This window comes from Cannabis sativa, chromosome 6, assembly GCF_029168945.1.
Source record: "Cannabis sativa cultivar Pink pepper isolate KNU-18-1 chromosome 6, ASM2916894v1, whole genome shotgun sequence".
Taxonomy (NCBI): Eukaryota; Viridiplantae; Streptophyta; class Magnoliopsida; order Rosales; family Cannabaceae; genus Cannabis; species Cannabis sativa.
In genome coordinates this window covers 68030729-68053543 of record NC_083606.1, presented here as the reverse complement: position 1 = coordinate 68053543, position 22815 = coordinate 68030729, and the positions used below count along the sequence as shown (strand labels likewise).

Below are 22815 nucleotides of genomic sequence, written 5' to 3'. Positions count from 1 at the left end.
GCATATCCTCCGCAAAGGTGTCTTGAGCAATATAATCGTTTCAGCCTAGGTGTGAGTGGGAAGTAACGCATAACTTTGTGAGGAACTTTTTTCCCCTTACCCTTTCTTTTCACCCATCGTGATTCGCCACATATAGGGCAAAACTCCTTCTTCTCATTCTCCTTCCAGAAAATAGCACAATTATACTTGCACACATCTATTGAGTCGTAACCCAAACCTAGATTGCGCAATCGCATCTTCGACTCATAATGCGACTTCGGTAATTTTGTCCCCTCTGGAAATAGATCAATCAAGATGGACAGCAACATATCGAAAGAGTGGTTGCTCCACCTATTCAAAACCTTGCAGTGCATAAGCTTTACCAGTGCATTAAGGGCTGACTTTTTGCAACCTGGATATAACTCAGCCTCCATCTCCTTAAACAAGTCATCGAACTTGTTGTTGTCGTTGATAGGGGGTTCATTGAAAGAATCAGTAGTGTTAGCAGATTCGTCAAACCTGTGGTCCCCTCTTAACATGTCCGCCAACACATCTGCCATTTCCTCTTCGTCATTTTCAGGAAGTTCAACTGCGGGCTGAGAGAAAGTCTCCCCGTGGAAATACCAGGGGTTGTACGAAGGTTGGATCCCGCTGAGAAATAAATGAACCCTTATAGTTACAGGTGTGTGAAAATTCACATTCAAACACCGCATGCATGGGCATCGAGCTAATCCGTCAGCGTTCACGTGGTTTGTTGCTACCGCAACAAACTCGTCAACGCCACTTCGAAACTCGCAGCGCGGTGCGCCTTCATCCAACTTCGGTTGGCGGTGCATCTTCCACTACGAAGTATTTAACAAAAACAATTTAAAAACAAACAAAAAAATGTGCAAGTGTCCTAATCCACCTTCTCACTCCATTACTAAAAGGGTAAAGAACCTATCCCATTCAGGTTTGTAATATACATATAGTGCAATCTACGCTCTTAAGATTATTTCATTTTTGTAAAAATTTCGGCAGCACCTCCCCACAGTTCTTATAAGTTAGCAAACTTGTAGTAATTAAGTTTGCCGACTTACAAGAACGTGTAAGAAGACGTTGTACCAAAATATCTACTAATGAAATAATCAAATAAGCAATAGATCATACTATAAGTATAAAACAAGCCCAAACTATCCATGCGGACAAACGATCTGGATAATTTGGAGAAGCGTATTTAAGAGTCCTTACTGACTCAGCCTCTCCAAACGGGTCTAAGGTATTTCGTGCATGTGTAAAATTGAAAAAAAAATAAATTATCACTATGTGATAATACAAATACAATTGTTCTATCCTATCTTTGGTGTATAACCAAAGAGATGAAGAAAAGATAAAAACAATTTAATTTTATGCTATTTTAATATCTTATGCTCATTTATAGTTACTTTATAGTTACACTTACTTTATGATAACTTGATTAAATTCTAAATATAATTACTTTAAAATTTTATTTTATTTTATCTTTAGATTATAAGTATAAAAGTTTTAAAATTTTAAAAATATCACTTGATTAAATTTTAATTTTTATTATAAAAGTTAATTCATAATTTTTTATTTTATTTATTTAAATTACAAATTACAAACTTTTTAATCTTCAAAATATCATTTGCTTACATTTTAAATTTAACAATAAATATTCATTTATAATTTTCTATTTTTTTTTAACTTAAAAATTACAACCTTTTTAAAGTTAATAATATCACTTACTTACTTTTTAAAATTAAACAATAAGTAGTAATTTATAATTTTCACATTTATTTATTTAAATTAAAGATTAACAATTTTTTAAAATAAAAAATAATTGATTACCTATTATAGATTATAATATATACTAATTTATATATTACATTTTTTTATTTTTATTATTTTTTTTATCATTTATTATTTAAATTAAAATTACTAACTTTTTCAAAATTTTAATATATAGTAAATTATATATTACATTATTTTTTACTTTTATTATTTTTTAATCATTTATTATTTACATTAAAATTACTAACTTTTTAAAAACATTTAATACCACTTTATTACATTTTAACTTATATATTACATTTTTTAATATTTTTTTAATTAAATATTTTTCTAATTATTTATTATTTAAATTGAAAATATTTTTTTTTTTAAAATAAAATTACTTCACTAAATTTTTAAATTACATGTTCCAATTTCAATTTTATGTTTTACTTTATTTATTTTATTTTATCAACAATTACTTTATTAAGTTATTCTTAATTTTTTTTTAAAACAATTAATTAATTTCACATTTTACCTACTAAAATTTCGGCAGCATAACGGCTTAAAAATTGTAAACCCAAAATTTTTAAAACCTATAAACAACACAAACAAATATTTCAAGACAATATATATAAACAAGAAAATAATCCACCCATCCAACAGCAGTCAATTTTATCACAGAACCTACTTCACTAACATGCATATACATATAAACTAATATCAAAAACTACTACGTACTAAGTGAAAGCAAAAAAATATACCTGAATCGAGTGAAAAAATAACAACTTGTGGCAGCTTGCGGTAATCCCGAGCGGTTGAACACGGACCTAATTACATAAAAAAGTAAAATCAAATTAAAAATTTAATACCTAAATACATATCAACACATACACACATATATTAGTATATACACTCACATACACATAGCTATTCACCTACACCCACTTATACACATACACACACATACACATACACATAAACTCACATACACTTATACACACCCATACATACATATATACATATATATGTTTACATACATATATACATACATACACACATATATACATACATATTTACATACATACATACATTCATATATACATACATACACATACATATTTACATACATATATTCATGCATACATACATACATACATACATATATAAATACATACACATACACATATATACCTACATACATACATACACATACACAAATATACATACATACACATACACACATATACGTATATACACTCACATACATATATATACATACATACATACACATACACATATACAAACATATCTACCATATACACATACACATATATACAAATCTAAATATTTAATCAATAGAAAAAAAAATAAAAAATACCTTGAACAGGTGCGGTGATGCGGACGGTAGTGGTGGTGCGGTGGTGCAGCCGCCGGTGGTGTCGTCGGAGTGTGGTCGGATTTTTTATTTGGGGAAAAAAATAATGGGAAATTAGAGGGATTGAGTGGGGGAGATAGATTTTGAGAGAAATTACAAAGATTGAGAGAGATTGAGAGGGAAAACAAGAGAGAAGGGGAGTGGGCTTGAGAGAGAAAAGGAGAGGGGGTGAGGGGGTGGCTGCTGTTTGCAGAAAATGAAATGGAGGGGAAGAAAGGGGGCTTCGAAGCCCCTGATACATATCACATCTTTTACCGGCGCATCCAATTGTGCCGGTAAAAGTATTAAAAAAAAATTATTTCTGACCTAAGGCAAAACGCGCGTTTCACTTAACACTTTTGCCGGCGCATAAGTGCGCCGGCAAAACTGGCCCCACCTACCACATAAAACCCACACGAGAATTTTCCCTCCAATAAATTTGGTTACTTTTACCGGCGCAAATGTGCGCCGGGAAAAGTATAAATGCGCCCCAAAAATGAAATCAATGGCGGCAAATTCTCGCGCCTAATGTTTTCACGTTTTACCGGCGCATTTAACATGATAGCGCCGGTATAGATATGTTTTGCCGGCGCACATATGCGCCGGCAAAAATAAACCCAAAAAAAAATTGGGATTCCATATATTTGTTTGTGTCGACAACTTTTGCCGGCGCATGTCACCAAATGCGCCGGCAAAAAGCCCTTTTCTTGTAGTGAATGCACAACTTGTTTTATGTTAGTGCAAGTGGGAGTTTGTTGGGTTTTATGCCCTAAATAAAATCCATTACAATCGGATTAGTTATCAATTTAGAATTTTTGAAGTGAATTATGATTACATGTATGTTACATGTTTATGGTTTAATATATATACTTGATATATGCACAAAATCAGTTAAATCCAGAACATATAGTTATTCACAATTACAGTATTGTCAATACAGTGGAATGTAATTATGATTATATGATTCAAAAGATTTGGTCACTGTTCATCAGTGTTTTGGATTTACACTGATGTGATAATTAGCGATGAAGTATACTTACACTTGGAGTAAGTGTTATGTTCTTTCCAGAACATTGGCAAAGTATACTGGTTTCGAATGTATGGAGTATGCATTGGACTGGACCGATATTGAACTTGGTCAAAGATATTGTAAACTTACCATTGTATCTTTCCAAGTCAATGTCAGAAGTTGATCTTAGATTAAGAGAATCTAAATCCTGATATGCTTAGGCTCAATCTCAGGAGTGCTATTGTAATGACCGCTCTAGTAATGTGGATTAGTAAAGGCAATTAGCACTAATTTTTATTATTTTATTATTATTTGTGAATTAATTTAATTGTGGACCAAATATTTAGAAATAAATATTAGAGTTATAATTTCTCAAATTCCGGAGATTTTATTAAACTTTAGGGGTATTATTTAGCTTATATGTGTAATATGCTATTTTTGTAATTTTTGCTCGGCGACAACGGAAAATGCGATGGATGGCTAGATTGATCACATGGGTAAGTTTAGAACCTTATTTCATAGTGGGAAATATTTTAGAGAAAATAAATTATCGGGATTGAGCGGGGTTATGGGATTTGACCATTTTACCCCTAGTTAATTTTAGAAATACCCTAGTTTTAAGTTAAGGGGCATTTTAGTCATTTGCTATTAAGTGGAATAGGTGGCTGTCCCTTTTGTTGACACCTAGCATTCTCATTAAAATTCAGCAAGGGATTAGTGAGTGATTCCCTTTTCATTTGGAAAATAAGTTTAGAAATTAAAAGAAAAAAATCAAGATAGAACCTCTCTCTCTCTCTCTCTCTTGCATTCGGCTGGGACAAACCAAGGGAGTTTGTTGTTGATTGTTGGATTTCAGCAAGGATTTCAGAGAAGAAAATCAATCTAAGATAAGTTCCAATGAAACCCTTCTTAGTTTTCAAGTTTTAAAGTTAGGTTGAAATGGTGATTTTGCTTATGAGGGGCTGTTCGGTTTTAAAATGCTTAGGGTTCAATTTCTAAGGTTAGTTTGAGTTAATCCAAGTCCCTAGCAGCTGGTTTTGATGCTTGATGTTAGTTTTAAGCAAGCTTGAGTTTTGAAACTCAAGCTTTGAGCTTTAATGGCATAATTTGATTTATTGGTTTGTTCTGTGAATTATTGGTTGGAAATGGTTGTTTATACATTGTATAGGTGTACTGGAGAGTTTGGTAAGGTTTGGGATTGAATTGAGTTAAGGGGGTTGATTTTTGGGTTCCCAGCACAGAACCGGAATTCCGGTTCTAAGGGACCTGTACCAACCGGTCGACCGGATGGTGACCCAGAACCGGATTTCCGGTTGGGAACCGGTCTGCCTGTTAGGGGAATTTCCAGAACCCTAGTTTTGGCCAATTTTGAGATATTTAGGGTATTGCCATGAGGTTTATCGATAGGGGAACTTTTAGTTCAAGTTTAAGTCCCGGAAAGTGATTTAGCAAGTCACTCATCTGTGTTGTAATTATTGTGATTAGGGCATCCATCTAGCACGAGATTTCCGTTCAGGTCGGCCAGCACACTTGAATTCGGAAAACAGGTAAGAACTGTGTATAATGTATGATGTGATTATCTGAATGTGTGTATATGTGTTTGTATATGCATGCTCGAATTATGTTAAAGCACTACCAACACTTGTATGAATAAGTTATAGAGTGCATTGGTATAGTGAATATTGTGGTTGTGAGTACGATACAGTGATACCAACACGGGCACGGGAAAATACTAAGGTGTGTGGTATATCACTCAGTGTTACTCAGTGTTCGGGGTAAACCCTACCAACACTCGTACAGTGAGGTACGATGTGTATGTGGTATAGTGGTTGTACCTTGGTGTTGAACGTTCATACTCATCTGTTAAGCTCTGTAAATAGGTGTATGGGCGCCTATTTACAAGTCGGAAATTATATGGTATGTTATATGCATTTCTTACTGAGTCTGTTGACTCACAGTTTCTGCTTCCATGTGTAGGTAAAGGAAAGGCGAAGGCTGAACAAGAATGAACCTGAGCTCGGGTGAGATTGTACATGTCAAGCAGCGCGACCTGGAGTGTTCGGTCTCGGGACATCTGGGAGTCGTATTTTGATAGTCGCTGTGCGACTTGGAAATTATGTATTTTGAAATGTATAGTTTGAAAATTATAATTTACAAAGTTTGAAAACGGGATCCCGGAATCTGTACATATTATATTATATTACAAAGTTTAATATTTAAAGCAAAAGTTTTAATTTGACACATTTTTCGAGAAATTTCTTTGATTAGCAAAGATTGCACAATAATTGAAAAAGCATTGTGGCGTGCCTTAGCATTAGGGCGTTACAGCTATTCTTGTTCTTTGATTTATTAGTTAAGCCTACCTTTGGGTCAGGATAATACATATATTTTGGGAACATGATAGCATAACTGAGTGGGAGTGCTGAACATAAATATGGAAATCTATAGCTTCTACTGGTGTATAGAAGTAAAGTGATGATTCCTTTTGAGCTTAGTTAAATAGAAGTAAATGGATGAGCTCTTGTTTCGGATCGTATATCGATCACTAAAACATCATTTACAGGTAACTAAGTGTTCAAAGGGGCAAAATACATTGAGGGGTGTAAACGGTAAATTGGTCCCATCTCGATGTAAATCATCTATATAGAGGATCTCTAAATCACATTAAGATTATAACAATGGTTAAATGAGATAGCATATTGATATCGTGAAACATATGATATGCTCTATATAAGTCTGAGAGTGCAATTCCAAGTTCTAAAAGTGGATTCAACAAGGAATTAATAAGTTAGGGATTTACTTGGTAAATCGGTTCAACTTATTGGAAGCTCAGCATATAGATCCATGGTCCCCATTCTAGTTGAGACTATACTGTTTGTAAGACTCTGTAATTGATTTATGATTAATCAATTATAATTCTAAAAGTTAGACTATGTCTAATTTGTGAATTCTCACGGTTTAAGGATGAAATTGTAAATAGGAGGGTTTCTAGGTTTAATTATTAATTAAGAGACTTTGCATGTCTAATTAATAATTATTTTAAATGGCAATATTATTTGATAATCTATTTTAGTTATTAAATAATTAGTTTTGGCATTTAAAAGATTAGAATTGGAAAAATGGCATTTTTAGAGAAATAGAAATAAAATTGAGGAAACTGCAAAATTCCAGTGAGGCCCATACACACCATGGCCGGCCACCCTTTGCATATTTCCCAATTATTATTTTCAATTTAAATTGCCTTATAATTGCTAATCAAAGCCTAGTCTAAATAGGAAAGTGGTGGATCACACTAAATAAGGCAGTTATTCAATTACACAGTAAAAGAGGAAACTGTTTATTTGGAAAGTTGTGCTCTTCCCTTTTCCTATATATAGCCGCCCCCTCTCTCTACTCTTGGTATGCTTTGACAAGCTTTTTGCTTTGTATTGTATTACACGAAATCAAGAGAGAAAAACAAGAGAGAATTTCGAAATACCTAGTGAGAGAGAAGTGCCCACACACATCACTCAGTACCTCATCATAGTTTGGAAGACTGTGAAGGATCACATCCAACTGAAGGACTTTCGGGCTCAGATCTTGATTATACTCTGCTACAGACAGGAATCAAGGGTTAGAGATCTGAGTGGAAGGAGACATTAATTCCGCTGCCATCACTGTAAGTTATTCTTAACTTTTATGTGTTTAGTTCATCGTTTTAGAAGTTCAATATTAGGTTGTTAAATCAACATACTTGTGAGTAGATCTAAGATCCTGGATAAATATAATTCCAACATAAATTTCAAAAGAATTTAATCACAAAAAATACTTCATTAATTTTTGGTTATGTGTGAATGTAAATTAGATTATGAAAGCAATAAAAGGAGAGACAAACACCAATAATAATGTGGTGTCACGAGATAAATGCAGGGGCAGTTTTGTCAACACTCTGCACTCCCAAGTTTGTTGAAATTATAACAATTCAAATGATAATTCTCCCCAGTTGTCCCTTTCATTTCGTTACAATAGATTTTATCAATATTCCCTTTGCAAAATATCTTTGTACACGTGGTTGATTGTAATTGATTTATTTCTTGGTTGTAAACCCTCATACTGTGGTATAAATAGAAAGCAAAGCATCAGCCTCAATTTGAGTTGTTTTCACATTTAATACTCTGTCTATTCCTTAGTTTTTGACTTGTGAAATTGATGGCCTTTGGAAAATCTCGATGGGACTGGACCATTTATGAAAAAGCAAAACAACACCAACATCAGACCCTTCAAGACATAATCAATACACTAACCTCAGAAGAAAAACACAAACTGACTTATCCATTGGATTTTACTCATTTCAAACACCATTATAATTATTTCAGAAATTTAAATTCTCAATTTGATGAGTTAGGATCTCTTGGAAATTTCAACAAATTTAAAGAGTTTTTGCAATCAGACTATGATCTATTCTGGAGAGAACTGATTTGGTACACAAGTGAAGAAGGTTTAAAAGTAAAAGATGAGAAGTATTTAAGGCAAGAGGTTGTGGAAGTAGGTAAATACATGGTCCCTAAGACATTGGCCCCTATTCTCACAACATTCATTCCCAAGTACGGAGATGTTGATCATAGGATATCTCGTTTGACAAGTATTGAAATGAGGAGTGTCATCCCAACCTTACTATGTATTGTCATTGACAAAATGTGTAGAACTAAGCTTGAAGACATCACAATGGATCGTCTTAAACAATGGTATTTCTACCTACATGGCATTCAATAGATCTCAGGCTTCAATATGTTTCCAATCTAAAAGGTTTTGTATGGCAAGTTCTTGAGAGCCTATTTGGGTTATAAAGTCATTAGATGGGAAGAGGAAGTCCCTAAAAAGTTAGACACAAAGATTGCTACAGTGAAAGCCAAATTAGAAAGATGTGAGAAGATGCGAGAAGAACTCCCAAAAATCTTGTCTGATAAGTCAGACTTTAAATTAGAATGCTCAACAGAAACGACTAAATGGAAGAACAAGACTCCAAGGGATGCCGTGTTTTAATAATATTATTCCATCTTACAATAATAGTTTTTATTTTATTTGTTTTTCTTTTTATTTGTGTTTATGTGTATGCTCTTTAATATGAAATTATGACATGCTATAATAATTAATAAAGATTGTGTGTTGTTACACTAATACTATTCTTTTCTATAATAATATTTATATAATTTTCAACCGATTATTTGTAACGCTCTACTAAATTAGACACGTTATCGTATTTTTAAATATTGTGCACTCTTTTTGTTGTAATTTCAGCGGAAATAACCTTGAGGATTCAATCATAAAATCTGCAATGAACTTACAACTTTGACAGTAAAATGAACATAAACCAATTAATCTCCACAATGAATCAAATCCGAAATCAAACAAAGAACAACACACGATTTTATCCTGGTTCCGGTCCTAGAGATCAATCTGATCCCTGGCCATACTCCAGCTGAGAAACATCACCAATCTTCATTAATATGTGAATAAGAGAGCAACAGTACAATTACAATAACCAGAGCAATCACAGCTCAGATGGTACTCGATACACACCAGAGAAAACAACGCTTTCTCTCTATCAACCCGAGTACACCCCTTGTTCTTGACCCTCTTCAAGAACAGAACTCTCAGCTTAGAACCCTAAGCAATTCCCTCTAATCTTCTCTCTTATTTTCTCTCTGTCTTCCTTATATTCTCCCTATTTAGAAGTGAAAAGACTAGACTTATATATAGTCCTAACTCAAACAAGGATAGCACCAACTAACTAACTAACATAACCGAATGTTAGTTAAGTTAGTTGGTTTAAATGAGTTGGATAAAAAGTTGGTTTAGAGGATCAATTTCCACAAATTTCCACCTTGATTCTCTAAAGCAATTTATCAGAGTCTTTTCACTGAAGCCTTGATGATGTGATATCTCGAAATGTTCAGCAAGAACCAATGTTCAGCAAACTGAGACAATGCATCAGTTTACTGAAAGTAAGAACCTTTGTTCCCATGTCAGCAGGGTTGTCACTTGTGTGCACCTTTTCCAATTCCAGAACCCTATCCTCAATCTTCTCTCGAATCCAATACAATCTAATGTCAATGTGCTTGCTTTTCTCATGGTATACGGGATTCTTGCACAAGTGAATAGATGACAGGCTATCCGAATAGACTGTCCCTTTGTCTTTGAGCAGTAGCAGCTCTTGCAGTATTCCTTGTAACCATATAGCTTCCTTGAATGCTTCAGTAGTGGCCATGAATTCTGATTCAGTAGTTGACAGTGCCACCACTGGTTGTTGTTGTGATTTCCAACATATGCAGCTTTTGTTAACCATGAACACATAGGCAGTGGTGCTCCTTCTATTGTCCCTATTTGATGCATAATCTGCATCAACATAGCCTTCTAACCTCACATCAGATGTGTCTTTCTGATAGATCAGACCATACTTGATTGTCCCTTTCAAGTATCTAATCAGCCACTTTACAGCATTCCAATGCTCTAATCCAGGGTTTGCCATAAACCTACTCAAAACACTTAGAGCATGTGCTATATCAGGTCTAGTACTGACCATGATATACATTAGACATCCAACAGCCATAGCATATGGTACACCTCTCATATTTTCCTTTTCAGTTTCAGTTTTAGGGCAGTACTCATTAGACAACTTGAAGTGCCCTGCAAGTGGAACTGCAGTGGCCTTAGATGACTCTAAGTTAAACTTCTTGATCACCTTCTCAATGTAGCTTCTTTGACTTAGCACCATCTTTCCTTCTTGCTTGTTCCTCATGACTTCAATTCCCAAGATTTTCTTGACTGCTCCCAAGTCCTTCATTTCAAATTCAGAGTTGAGTTTGTTCTTAATGACTTGTATTTCAGCCTTGTCTTTGCTGATGATCATCATATCATCAACATATAGAAGTAGGTACACAACCTTAGGTGTTCCTAGTTCCTTGTAGTAAAGACAAGAGTCAAATTTTGACCTTGAAAAACCAATACTCTGAACAAACTGGTTAAATCTTTGATTCCATTGTCTAGGTGACTGTTTCAACCCATACAATGACCTTTTAAGCAGGCAAACCAGATCAGTTTTGCCATTTTCCACCTGAAAACCAGGTGGTTGCTCCATGAATATCTCTTCATCCAGAAAACCATTTAAGAAGGCAGTTTTGACATCCAACTGCTCAACTTCCAAGTCATTGTGTGCAGCAATGGCTAACATCATTCTAATGGTCTTGTACTTCACAACTGGTGAGAAGATATCTGTGTAATCAACTCCCTCAACCTGTGTGAATCCCTTAGCTACCAATCTAGCTTTATATCTAGGTGGTTCACCCTCTGACATTCCTTCTTTCTCTTTGAACAACCATCTGCAAGAGACAACTTTCTTGTCTTTTGGTCTTGGTACCATAACCCAAGTTCTATTCTTCTTCAAGGAATGCATTTCTTCTCCCATTGCAGTAAGCCATTTCTTCTTTGATTTGCATGCAATTGCTTCTTCATAGGTAGTTGGTTCAGTTTCACTCTCAGATTGTATCACAGCCAGGGCATAGGCTATCAAATCAGCTTCAGCATACCTACTGGGAGGTCTAATATCTCTTCTTGACCTATCTCTAGCCAATTGATAGTTGGTCAAATCTGGTTGATCATCTTGACTGGTTTCCACCTCAGCTGTATCTGTACCAGCCTCAGTTGTGTCTGCACCCTGTGTTTCCACCTCAAGAGATGTCCTTGCTTCTGGTGTGTGGGGTAAATCAATGGAGACTTCAATCTTGTCAGTGTTGATCTCCAACTCAGCAAGGTCATCCCTGTTAGTACCTGCAACATCAGAACCTTTGCCTTCCTTGGCTATCAAGTGCATGAAATCATGCTCATTAAAGACTACATCCCTAGATATGATAATCTTAGGTTTTCCATTTTCAACATGACATAGTCTATATCCTTTAACACCCTTAGGATATCCAAGAAAGAAACATTTAATTGCCCTAGGTTCCAATTTGTCAAGTTTCTGGTGTGCATATGCAGTGCATCCAAATATTTTCAAGTGATTCAGTTTAGGTGTAGTGCCATGCAATTTTTCATAGGGAGTTTTTAAATCAATCACTCTACTGGGACTCCTATTAATCAAATAACATGCAGTGATCAAAGCCTCTCCCCAGTAGATTTTACCTAAACCAGAACTAATCAACAAGCACCTAACCTTGTTCAACAAAGTTCTATTCATCCTCTCAGCAACACCATTTTGCTGAGGGGTGTGCTTAACAGTTCTATGCCTAACAATCCCAAATTCAGAACATAACAAGCCAAATTCAGTATTAATGAACTCTAAACCGTTATCTGTCCTAAGAACCTTCAATTTCCTTTCATACTGATTTTCCACTTCGATTTTCCATTCTCTGAATTTCTCTAGACATTCATTTTTGGTTTTAAGTAAATAAACCCATACATGCCTACTGAAACCATCTACAATGGACAAGAAATAGTGTTTACCTGAGTGAGTTCCAACCTTATGAGAACCCCACAAATCAGCATGAACATATTCTAGTGGTCTTTTAGAACAATGGTGGCCAGCCATGAATTTCAATCTGTGATGCTTTCCCAACACACATGCTTCACAGAAGGGTAGTGAGTTCGGTTTGAAATTGCCTAAGAGCCCTTGCTTGGTCAGTTCTTTGATCCCTTGCTCACTCATGTGACCCATCCTTTTATGCCACAGTTCCATCTCAGTTTCTTGGTGTTGCACAACACTAGCTTCACAAGCCATTACTGTATCTCCTTGCAGAATGTACAAACCATTCTTCTTTTCACCTTTCATGATAGTAAGAGACCCCTTTGCAATTCTCATATGACCATTGTTAGACTTGTAACTGAAGCCTTCATCCTCAAGAGTACCAAGTGATATCAAGTTCCTTCTAAGTTCTGGTATATGCCTTACTTCATGTAGCATTCGAATAGTACCATCAAAGTGCCTAAGAGCAACCTTTCCAATGCCAATTACCCTACAAGAATTGTCATTTCCCATTAGTACAGTACCACAATTTACTTTCCTATAGTCAATAAAATTTTCAAGAATAGGACACATATGGTATGTGCATCCAGAATCAAGAATCCATTCATTTGTGATTCTTTGATCTGAGACCATATACAAGTCACCATCAGATGAGCAACGATCTGATTCTTCAACATTAGAAGCTGAATCATGCTTCTTTTCTCTATCTTCTTTGAGTTTGTTCTTGAATTCAATGCAAAACCTCTTGATGTGACCTACTTTCCCACAGAAATAACATTTTCTGTCCTTATGGTATTTTCCTCTTGATTTCGATCTTGATTGGGATCTATGGTTGCCTTTGAAATGATCCTTTCTGTAGTGATCTCTGCCCCTATTGTTGTCTCTTCCTCTGGACAAGTAAGCTTCATCTTTGACATTGTCTTTCTCCTTGGACATTTCTTGTTCTTTGGACTTCAAGGCTCCAAGAACATCATCAAGGGTGAGAGTATCTCTTCCATACTTGATCACAGCCTTTAATTCTTAGTATGCAGGTGGCAAAGATCTGAGAAGAATGACAGCTTGGCTTTCTTCATCAACAGTGTGCTTCAAGTTAGCCAACCCTATAATGATTTGGTTAAATATATCAAGGTTATCATCCAAAGACAAATGAGAAGACATTTTAAAACCATATAAAGATTCTAACAAATTAATCTTGTTAGTTAGAGAGGGTTTCATGTAAATCTCTTCAAGCTTGCTCCATAGTTCTCGAGCTGTCTTCATATTCTGAACCTTTCTTCTCACTGTATTGGACAAGTACATTATGATAGTGTAATATGCCAATTCCTCCATATCTTCAAGTTCTTCCTTCTGCAACTTGTCAGTGAGTTCTTCCTTGGGTTTCAAAGCCTTGGCAACTTTTTGATGAACAAGAATTCCCTTCAAACTTTCTCTCCATAGGCCAAAGTCTCCTGTCCCATTGAACTTCTCAAGTTCAAATCTTGTTGATCCTGTCATAACTGGTTGCAGATGAGTCTTGATTGAATCTTGATTCTTGAATTCCTCAAATGGATCTTGAACCTAAGCTCTGATTTTGTTGTAATTTCAGCGGAAATAACCTTGAGGATTCAATCATAAAATCTGCAATGAACTTACAACTTTGACAGTAAAATGAACATAAACCAATTAATCTCCACAATGAATCAAATCCGAAATCAAACAAAGAACAACACACGATTTTATCCTGGTTCCGGTCCTAGAGATCAATCTGATCCCTGGCCATACTCCAGCTGAGAAACATCACCAATCTTCATTAATATGTGAATAAGAGAGCAACAGTACAATTACAATAACCAGAGCAATCACAGCTCAGATGGTACTCGATACACACCAGAGAAAACAGTCACAGTTTTCTCTCTATCAACCCGAGTACACCCCTTGTTCTTGACCCTCTTCAAGAACAGAACTCTCAGCTTAGAACCCTAAGCAATTCCCTCTAATCTTCTCTCTTATTTTCTCTCTGTCTTCCTTATATTCTCCCTATTTAGAAGTGAAAAGACTAGACTTATATATAGTCCTAACTCAAACAAGGATAGCACCAACTAACTAACTAACATAACCGAATGTTAGTTAAGTTAGTTGGTTTAAATGAGTTGGATAAAAAGTTGGTTTAGAGGATCAATTTCCACACTTTTGTTAATTAAAAGATTTACTGAAAAAGTGAATAATTAAAAATTTTCATAAATAAACTTAAATACATAAATACAATACACATTCCAAGATCCCATTTACAAAGTTACATCAGTTTTCAAAATGCAAAAGTTACAAAAATTATCACTTAGGGACTATCAAAATAAAGTCTATCTGTCTCGAAGATCTGAACACTTCAGGTCTAACCGACTCGATATGTACAATCTTCATCTAACCCGAACTCACTGCAATTCAGCTTTTACCTTGCCCTTACCTACACATAAACAATATATGTGAGTCAATAGACTCAGTAAGAAAAGTATAAACATAACACAAACATAGACAAGATTATAATAGGCGCCCATACTCTCAATCATAATCTTATCGTGCATTCAACGCGTACTAGGTCAGGAACGTTCGTACGACAGTACGATTGATCATAATATCAGCCTATACTCGGTACTCTAATATAACCAAGGTGGTAGCATCAATTTATACTTAGCCAAACATATATTCGTCAGTATTCAGTGCAACTCTATGTACACTAATACCGCTCTTACTGATATGTTATCTACTAGGCAATCATAAAATATGTACGCTAAAAATGTAAACATGTATGCAACTATCATACTAATCTAACCTCACTTCTGAATTTAAATGTGTCGGTCAACATGAGTGGAAACTGCTGCTCGATGATTTTAAGGCTCTAGTCATAATATAAATGAACTGGTAAGTGATCCAGTAAATTATTTTTTGGGGATTTAGACTCAAAATTAAAAGTTTTCCTATCAATAAATATCGTGGCAATACCCTAAATATCGAGAAAATACAAAAAATGGGACTTCGGGAAAAATACCTCAAAAAACGGTAGGCTAATTCTAAAAAAAAAGCAAACCGTTTTTTTTTTTTTGTCTTTACTCGTTAAAAACGGTAAACCATTTCTAGAAAAATTGTATATTGTTTTCTACTGTAAATTTTCTAAAAATCTCATTCTCAAATCAAAACTACTTTAAAACTTTTACAAAGTCTCAAAATACCTATTTAAGCTAAATAACACATTCTGACAAAAAATTACATCATCACACCTCAAAAACAAAAACCACCACTAAAGGGTCAAGTTTGAGCTTGAAAGCTCAACTCATGCTTAAACATACCAAAACCAACTTAAAACAGTATAATTATCCAAGAAATAACTTCAGAAAATATTTCCAAACATCACTAATTTGTACATTAAATTTAACTTAACAATTGCATGCAAAAACCTAGTCTTTAACTAAAGAAAACAAAGGGAAAAGATATTACCTTGGCTTAGCTATGAAAATCCTTAGCTTCCTACTAAATTTCCCTTGAACTTCTGGTCTGAAAATGAAGGAAAAAGGTCTGGTTTATGGGGGTTTGCTTAAGCTGAACCAACGAAAGAGAGAAAGAGGGAAATGGTTTTTCTTGATTTTTTTTCCTTTTTTTGGATAAATGAATACCTTTTAATTTGCTTAATTAAGTCAATAAGTTTTGAATTGTTCCACACCATTAAGGTCCCCACTAAAGATAACTTAAGGCAAAATTACTAATTTGCCCATTTCTTCACCATGAAACCATGAAGCAAAATTAAACCTAGTGGTAAAATGATTCAAAAATATAACCCCTACTAATCCCGACATTCTAAATGTCTAACTTTCTTGTCCCACTAATTATAAAATACTCAACCATATTTAAGAAACTCTAATGGCCAAATCGTTGCATTTCACTATTATCGAACATAGAAATATGAAAAACAAAAAATTTCATATATAACATATATAATACACCTAGAATTTAAATTTATCTCTATAATTGCAAAAATAATAATTTAAAGCCTATTTTTGACAATAAGTCCTAATTATTATCTACCAATATCTATAATAAATCTAAGTGGTCATTACAATTATCCCACCGTTAAAAGGGTTTCGTCCTCAAAATCTAACCTAAACAACTCTGGATACTGAGCCCTCATGTCGAACTCTAATTCTCGGGTGGCTTCCTCCACCTTACTATTTCTCCAGAGTACCTTGACCAAAATTATGGTCTTGTTTTGAAGAACTTTATCCTTCTTATCAGGGATCTGCACTGGTTGTTCCTCATAAGATAAATCTGGTTGGAGCTCTAGGGTTTCATAACTCAGGATATGTGTTGGATCCAATTGACTGTGGATTTAGCCAACCGACGCAGAGTCTGACTAGGATTGGATTTCGCTTATGACTGTCACGTGTAGAATGATAATAAATGTAAAGGCACAAAGATTTATAGAGATTCGGCCCCTTTGTTTAGGTAATGACCTACTCTAATTTTAGTTGTATTCACTCTTGAGATAATACCAAGCAAATTATAGGCTAAAACCTTGTAATTTTTAGCTAGGCTCTCTTCAGTATTACAATGAGAATGTGTTTTGCAGGTGAAAAGTATGAGAAAAGAGAGAAAATTGTATGCCTTGGTGCTTCTGAGCTCTTAAGTGCATAAATAGATTAAGTTTGAGGTTCTGAGCATGCTTGAGGCTTAGGATTCAAGTGTGAGCGTGGTCTCTTTCATGAAGGGTTATTACCCTTTATATAATATTAGGGTTTACAAGTGTTACGTATAACAAATAGGCATATATCTTCTTAAAATAGGGAAGTTACATGTTTATTTGAAATACAATTTAAATGATTAATAATCCTTGATGAATGGAGCTATTACATCCTGATATTAAATGCCTGGAATCGTGAGCAGTTTGAACTATTCTGAAGTCGTAGGAATTCTGGAGACAATTTGGAAGGCTTGTGAGAAAAACACAAGTGTTTGAGCATATCTGTAAGCTTGGTCGGCCAACCTTATTGAAGAGTTTCCCGGTGTATAGGGTTTAGGGGTTAGGGTTTAGAGTTTAGGGTTTAAGTTATTACCAACATCAACTTTTGAGATATGATTCACAAGATTGGAATTCATCGATTAGAAAATCTCTATGAATTCTTAAATAAAGGGGAGTTAATCCTTGGTCGAGTTTTTCTAGCAAGGTTTTTAATGAGACAGTTATAATTCATTCAAGGGGGAGTGTTATGAAATATTATATATATATATGGATGTCTAAATCATCCAAATATAAAATTTACTATTAATGTTTAATTGTATTTTTATTTATTATATTATTTAATTTTTCATTCTCTTAATCTTATTTTTGTATAACCCCATTAGAATAAACTACTAAAAAAATCTCATTGATTCTTTCATTCTCTTCTTCTCTTTGTCTTCTCTCTTTTTTTATTTCTTTTTTTATTGTATATTATTTTATAATAAATTTAATATATTAGTAAACAGATATTTTTTAAAAAACCTATGTGTTTTTTTTTTAATAATTTGTTTATATTAATTAATTTGTAAACAGATACAATACAACCACCAGTACCACTTTTTAGTTAATCTCCAATATTCTTTATATATTTTCTTCTTCTTCTTCATAACGATGTCTATAGTTATAAAATATTAATAGGGGAAATTTACAAAAATACTGGAATTTAGATTAACTTTTACAAAAATACTGTCACACGGAAATTTTTTCAAAAATACTGTGTTTTTATAAAACACTAGTAAAAAACAATGCAGAACAACTCAAAACAACATTAAAACACTAGTAAAACACTAGTTAAACACCAGTGAAAATTTAACACAGTATACTGCAGTATGAAACTTATAAAAAAACACAGTAAAAAAGTAAAAAATACCGCCTAGCATTATTTTTGTAAGAAAATGATAAAAGTTAGTATACCATGTAAATTTCCCTATTAATAGTGCTTAATATCATTTAGAGATTACGTCTTGCGATTAGTTAGTGATAGAGTATTGTTATTAGATACTAGCAGTGCATTAACATCACGTAGGTGACACCTTACAATTAGTTAATTCTGTTCCTTAAAAGTTATTAAATTAAATTATATAGAATCTGATACTTAATTACACTAATAACAATATGATTGCTAAGATGGTGTTAGGCTGGGCAACATTGGTACCTCTTAGCATTTCTCATTAGCGATATTCTATAAAACTTATTACATTAAATTATAATAAGAATGATACTTAATTATATTAATAATAATATAACATGTTAGAGTTATGATTCTAACGACTGATATGGCTCGAGACGTAGGTTGGTCGAAAGTTGTTATGTTCAGTGATTGTATTGCTCTTTCTAATGCTTAGCCTTCTTAGAAGGTGGCTGGTCTGTGCTCTTTGCTTTTCTCTGTTGTAGACTTGTCTCATTGTAAGTTGTGTTTTGGATTCCCCAAACTCATGTTGTAGCTGCCAATGCTTTAGCAATTTGGGCTAGGCTTGCCAAGTTTAGTGGATGCCCCTCCTTTTTTGGGAGTTAACTTCCTTTATTGTTAACAAACCTTGTATTTAGTTTCTAATGCATCTCTTCCTTGAAAAATAAAAAAAAAATAATAATAAATAAATAAAAAAAAAACCTTTTGTGAGTGCTTAAGAAAATACTTTTATTTTGTATTACTCACTAACTAAAACATATATACTTGATCTAGAGTTGCCTTTGACTTGTATCCACAGCCTATTTTCCCACAATACTTTTCCTTTGGGTCATCTACATGCTTGGTCTTTACTATTCAATATGATATCCATACTTTCTATTCTACCAAGTCTTTCTCTTGCAAAAAATAAAGGATAAAAAACTATTCAACATTGCACACTTGTATAAGGCCAAGGAGCTAGCAAAAATCAAACTACCAAAGTTGTTTTTTGAAGCAGCAATGGTATGCATTGTATAATCAACTTGTATTAACATTTACAGGTGACCAAAAAAAAAAAATAACTTTAACATATTCTGCCTTCTAAGCTTCTATGTTCATACCACAAGCATTTTCATCACTATCCGTAATGAAATTGGAAAATTGTCTTCTTTATTTAAGCTTAATAGCTCAAAAAGTTTGATGGGTGTTTCACAAGAAACTTCTCACAAAGTCATCCATCTTAGTATTTGAGCGAGACGCTTAACTGTAAAGTTCTAATGGGATTCAATGTATTAGTGCTGGTATAATCACACCCTAAATTTGAAAGTTGTTGGTTATTCAACATGTAACAGGTTGGTGATGACCATGAGGAATTGAACTTCATCATAGCATGCGAAAGCAAACCACAAGCCTGACCAGGTCGGGCGCAGAGTTTACTCCGAATAGCATTTAAGCTTGCAATAATTCATCATCTGATGCTCCATTACTCAGGAGTTTTGTTCCCAACTCTGCTCTTGGCTTTGGTGAAAGACCTTTCACTAGCATCTCTTCATCATACTTTCTAGCCACATCTAACATTCCCTTGTCAATTAAAGCATCAATCAGAGCATTGTAAGCTGACTCATTCGGACTCATCCCGAGTTCTTCCATCTTCTCCCACACAATGAAAACCGGTCTAAGAAAACCCCATCTCCCAAACTTCCTCATCAGCATCACAAAAGTATCCATCCTCGGACGAACACCGCTAACAATCATTCTATCGAACAATCCAAGAATCTCTTTCGGTTGCTGCAGAGAAGCAAAAAAGCACTGGTATGTAATTACATCTGGTGAACAACCCTTGTCAAGCATTTTATCAAGCACCTTAGATGCTTCCCTATATCTCCCATTATCACACAAAAGCTTTATAATTGTATTATGACTAACAACATTGGGTTCACAACCACATTCTCTCATCTCCCTAAAGACCCTAATCGAAAAATCAACCCCTTCAGAAAGACCAACAGCACGAATCACTGTATTATAAGCCACCACATCCAACTTAATCCCTTTCTTCTTCATCTCCTTATACAATTTCACAGCTTTCCATGGCTTCCCACTCTTACAAAGTATATCCATATATATAGAATAAGAATGCAAATCTTTTTCAACTCCTCTCTTATCCATCTCTTCCCAAAAATCCCTACACTTACTCCACCACCCCAATTTAAACCAACCCCTAAGAATCATATTAAAAATCTTAGTATTCTTATCCAAACCCAACTCGCTATTTTTCCAAAAGCACAAATCTTGAGCATCAATCACATGTTTAAACTCACAAAGAGCATCAATAAGATTACAATAAGAAGTTTCATCCTTTAAACCAAACTCACCCAAACGATTATAAGTCCCAACAGCCTCATTAACGAGGTGAGCGGAGACATAGCGCTTGAACATGATCCGAAACGTGGTATGGTCCGGATAAGAAACTGGGTTCTTACTCATTCGTTGAATTAAGTCCCAAGAGAGATCGAATTCGAAATACTTACCGAGAATATCGAGCATTCGATTGTATGTATCGGTGGTGTGTTGAAAAGTGTGATGGGTTTCGGCCCATTTGAAGAACTCGAAGGCGCGGCGCCAGTCATTGCAGTAGGAAGAAAGGGTTTCGCGGACTGTAGTGGGGTCGAAAATGGGAGGAGGGTCATTTGATTGAAGTTGAATTGAGTTGCAGAGATTAGTAGAAGTAGAAAAGGAATGAGAACGGGAGAGGGGTTGGGTTTGATAGAGAAGGAGGAGGTTTGTAAGGCATCTGGAATTGAATGAAGATGGCACTATTTTTGGAGCCATTTTCTCTGTATTTTTTTTTTTTTGGTTACGTGAGACTACCAATCTATTTCCATACGAGAATGCAGCTGCTATTAGGAATCCACATTTTTCCTTTATGGGATTCGTTTTTAATGGGATAGGAATTTTTTTGTCAAAATGGGAAATAGGGCAAGGACTAAAATTATTTTTTTGTTTCCCAATGTTAAACGATAGGACAATATTGTCCGCTAAACTAATTCATAGTTTGTAACACTTAATCACAAAAATTGAAATTTTGGCGGCTAAACTACCTAAATATTTAGTTTAGCCGCCAAAAATTCAATTTTTGTGGTTAACTGTTACAAACGATAAAGTTCAACTGGTTTAGCCGTCAATATATATATTTTTTTTCAATCACTTACTAAATAAACTCGGACTCTCTCTCTATTTATATATATGTATATTTTAAATCATTTCTTTTACACCTAACTTATCATATTATTAAAAGAAAAATTGTATAAAAATAAGTTAATAATATTAACTCATTGCTTAATTTATTTTTTGGTAAGCTAAAATGATAGCAGGTTTGTGAGATACGCTAATGACAACAGGTAATATACAATGTTGAGAACAATTTTAAGAAGAGTGTTATATGAACCATGTCAGGCTTTCATTACAAAAAAGAAATTTTATACTTACATGTCAAGCTGACCTGTTTGTACATCTATCTTTTTATATTATTCACATAAAAATTATATGAAAATTAGTAATATTAATTTTTTTTTAAACTTCCGCCACAAAACGCGGGTTGTTTTTAGAAATATTTGCACCAATAACTATTATTACTAAATTATTTAAGAATTTACCCTTACCTATTTTAATACTCACAATTTAGGCATTTCTTTTTTATAGGTATACCAATGTATATTTATTGCTTCTCTCTCTTAAACTCTGCCTACATGCTAGCTTTTTTTCTTTTTTTTCTTTTTCTAGACAGTAGCTTTTTTTTTTTTTTTAAATAAAAATCTTATTTTTTTCAAAATAACAGTAAACTAGGTTGATCAAATATTTTTTTTTTTTACATTCTATTCTTTTTTTTATTATTATTTTACATTCTTTTTTGTTTTTTAATCTAATTAGTAGTTTTAGACAAAAATAATTATATGTATCAACGTGAATTGTATTTATGAAATTTTCTTAGACCATTTTATTGTTTTCAATACCGCTACACGCCTACTAAAATTAAAAATTAACCATATGTTTTTCTTTTACATTTTATTGACTCTCCTAGTTGATATACAATCAGATTTTTTTTTTTTTTAAAAAAAAAAATTATGTGAATAAACGACACAAATTGTTATTATTCTCACTTTCTTTATTTTTTTTTATTTCAAAAGTTTTTTCAGCCACGCAATTTATTATTTGGACACAAAAATTACACTAT

General features: G+C 33.9%; 1 protein-coding gene across 1 annotated transcript; it reads right to left on the bottom strand.

Moving 5' to 3' along the window:
• Window positions 1-19660: 19660 nt before the first annotated feature.
• Window positions 19661-21537, bottom strand: LOC115695980 (pentatricopeptide repeat-containing protein At1g80550, mitochondrial). Its single transcript, XM_030623096.2, has one exon. It carries the CDS (start codon window positions 21411-21413, stop codon window positions 20034-20036), a length of 1380 nt encoding a protein of 459 aa, XP_030478956.2. The 5' UTR covers window positions 21414-21537; the 3' UTR covers window positions 19661-20033.
• Window positions 21538-22815: the final 1278 nt, after the last annotated feature.

Bases quoted from the DNA above. Each gene is read 5' to 3' on its own strand.
- LOC115695980 (XM_030623096.2), bottom strand. From the start codon at position 21,413: ATGGCTCCAAAAATAGTGCCATCTTCATTCAATTCCAGATGCCTTACA.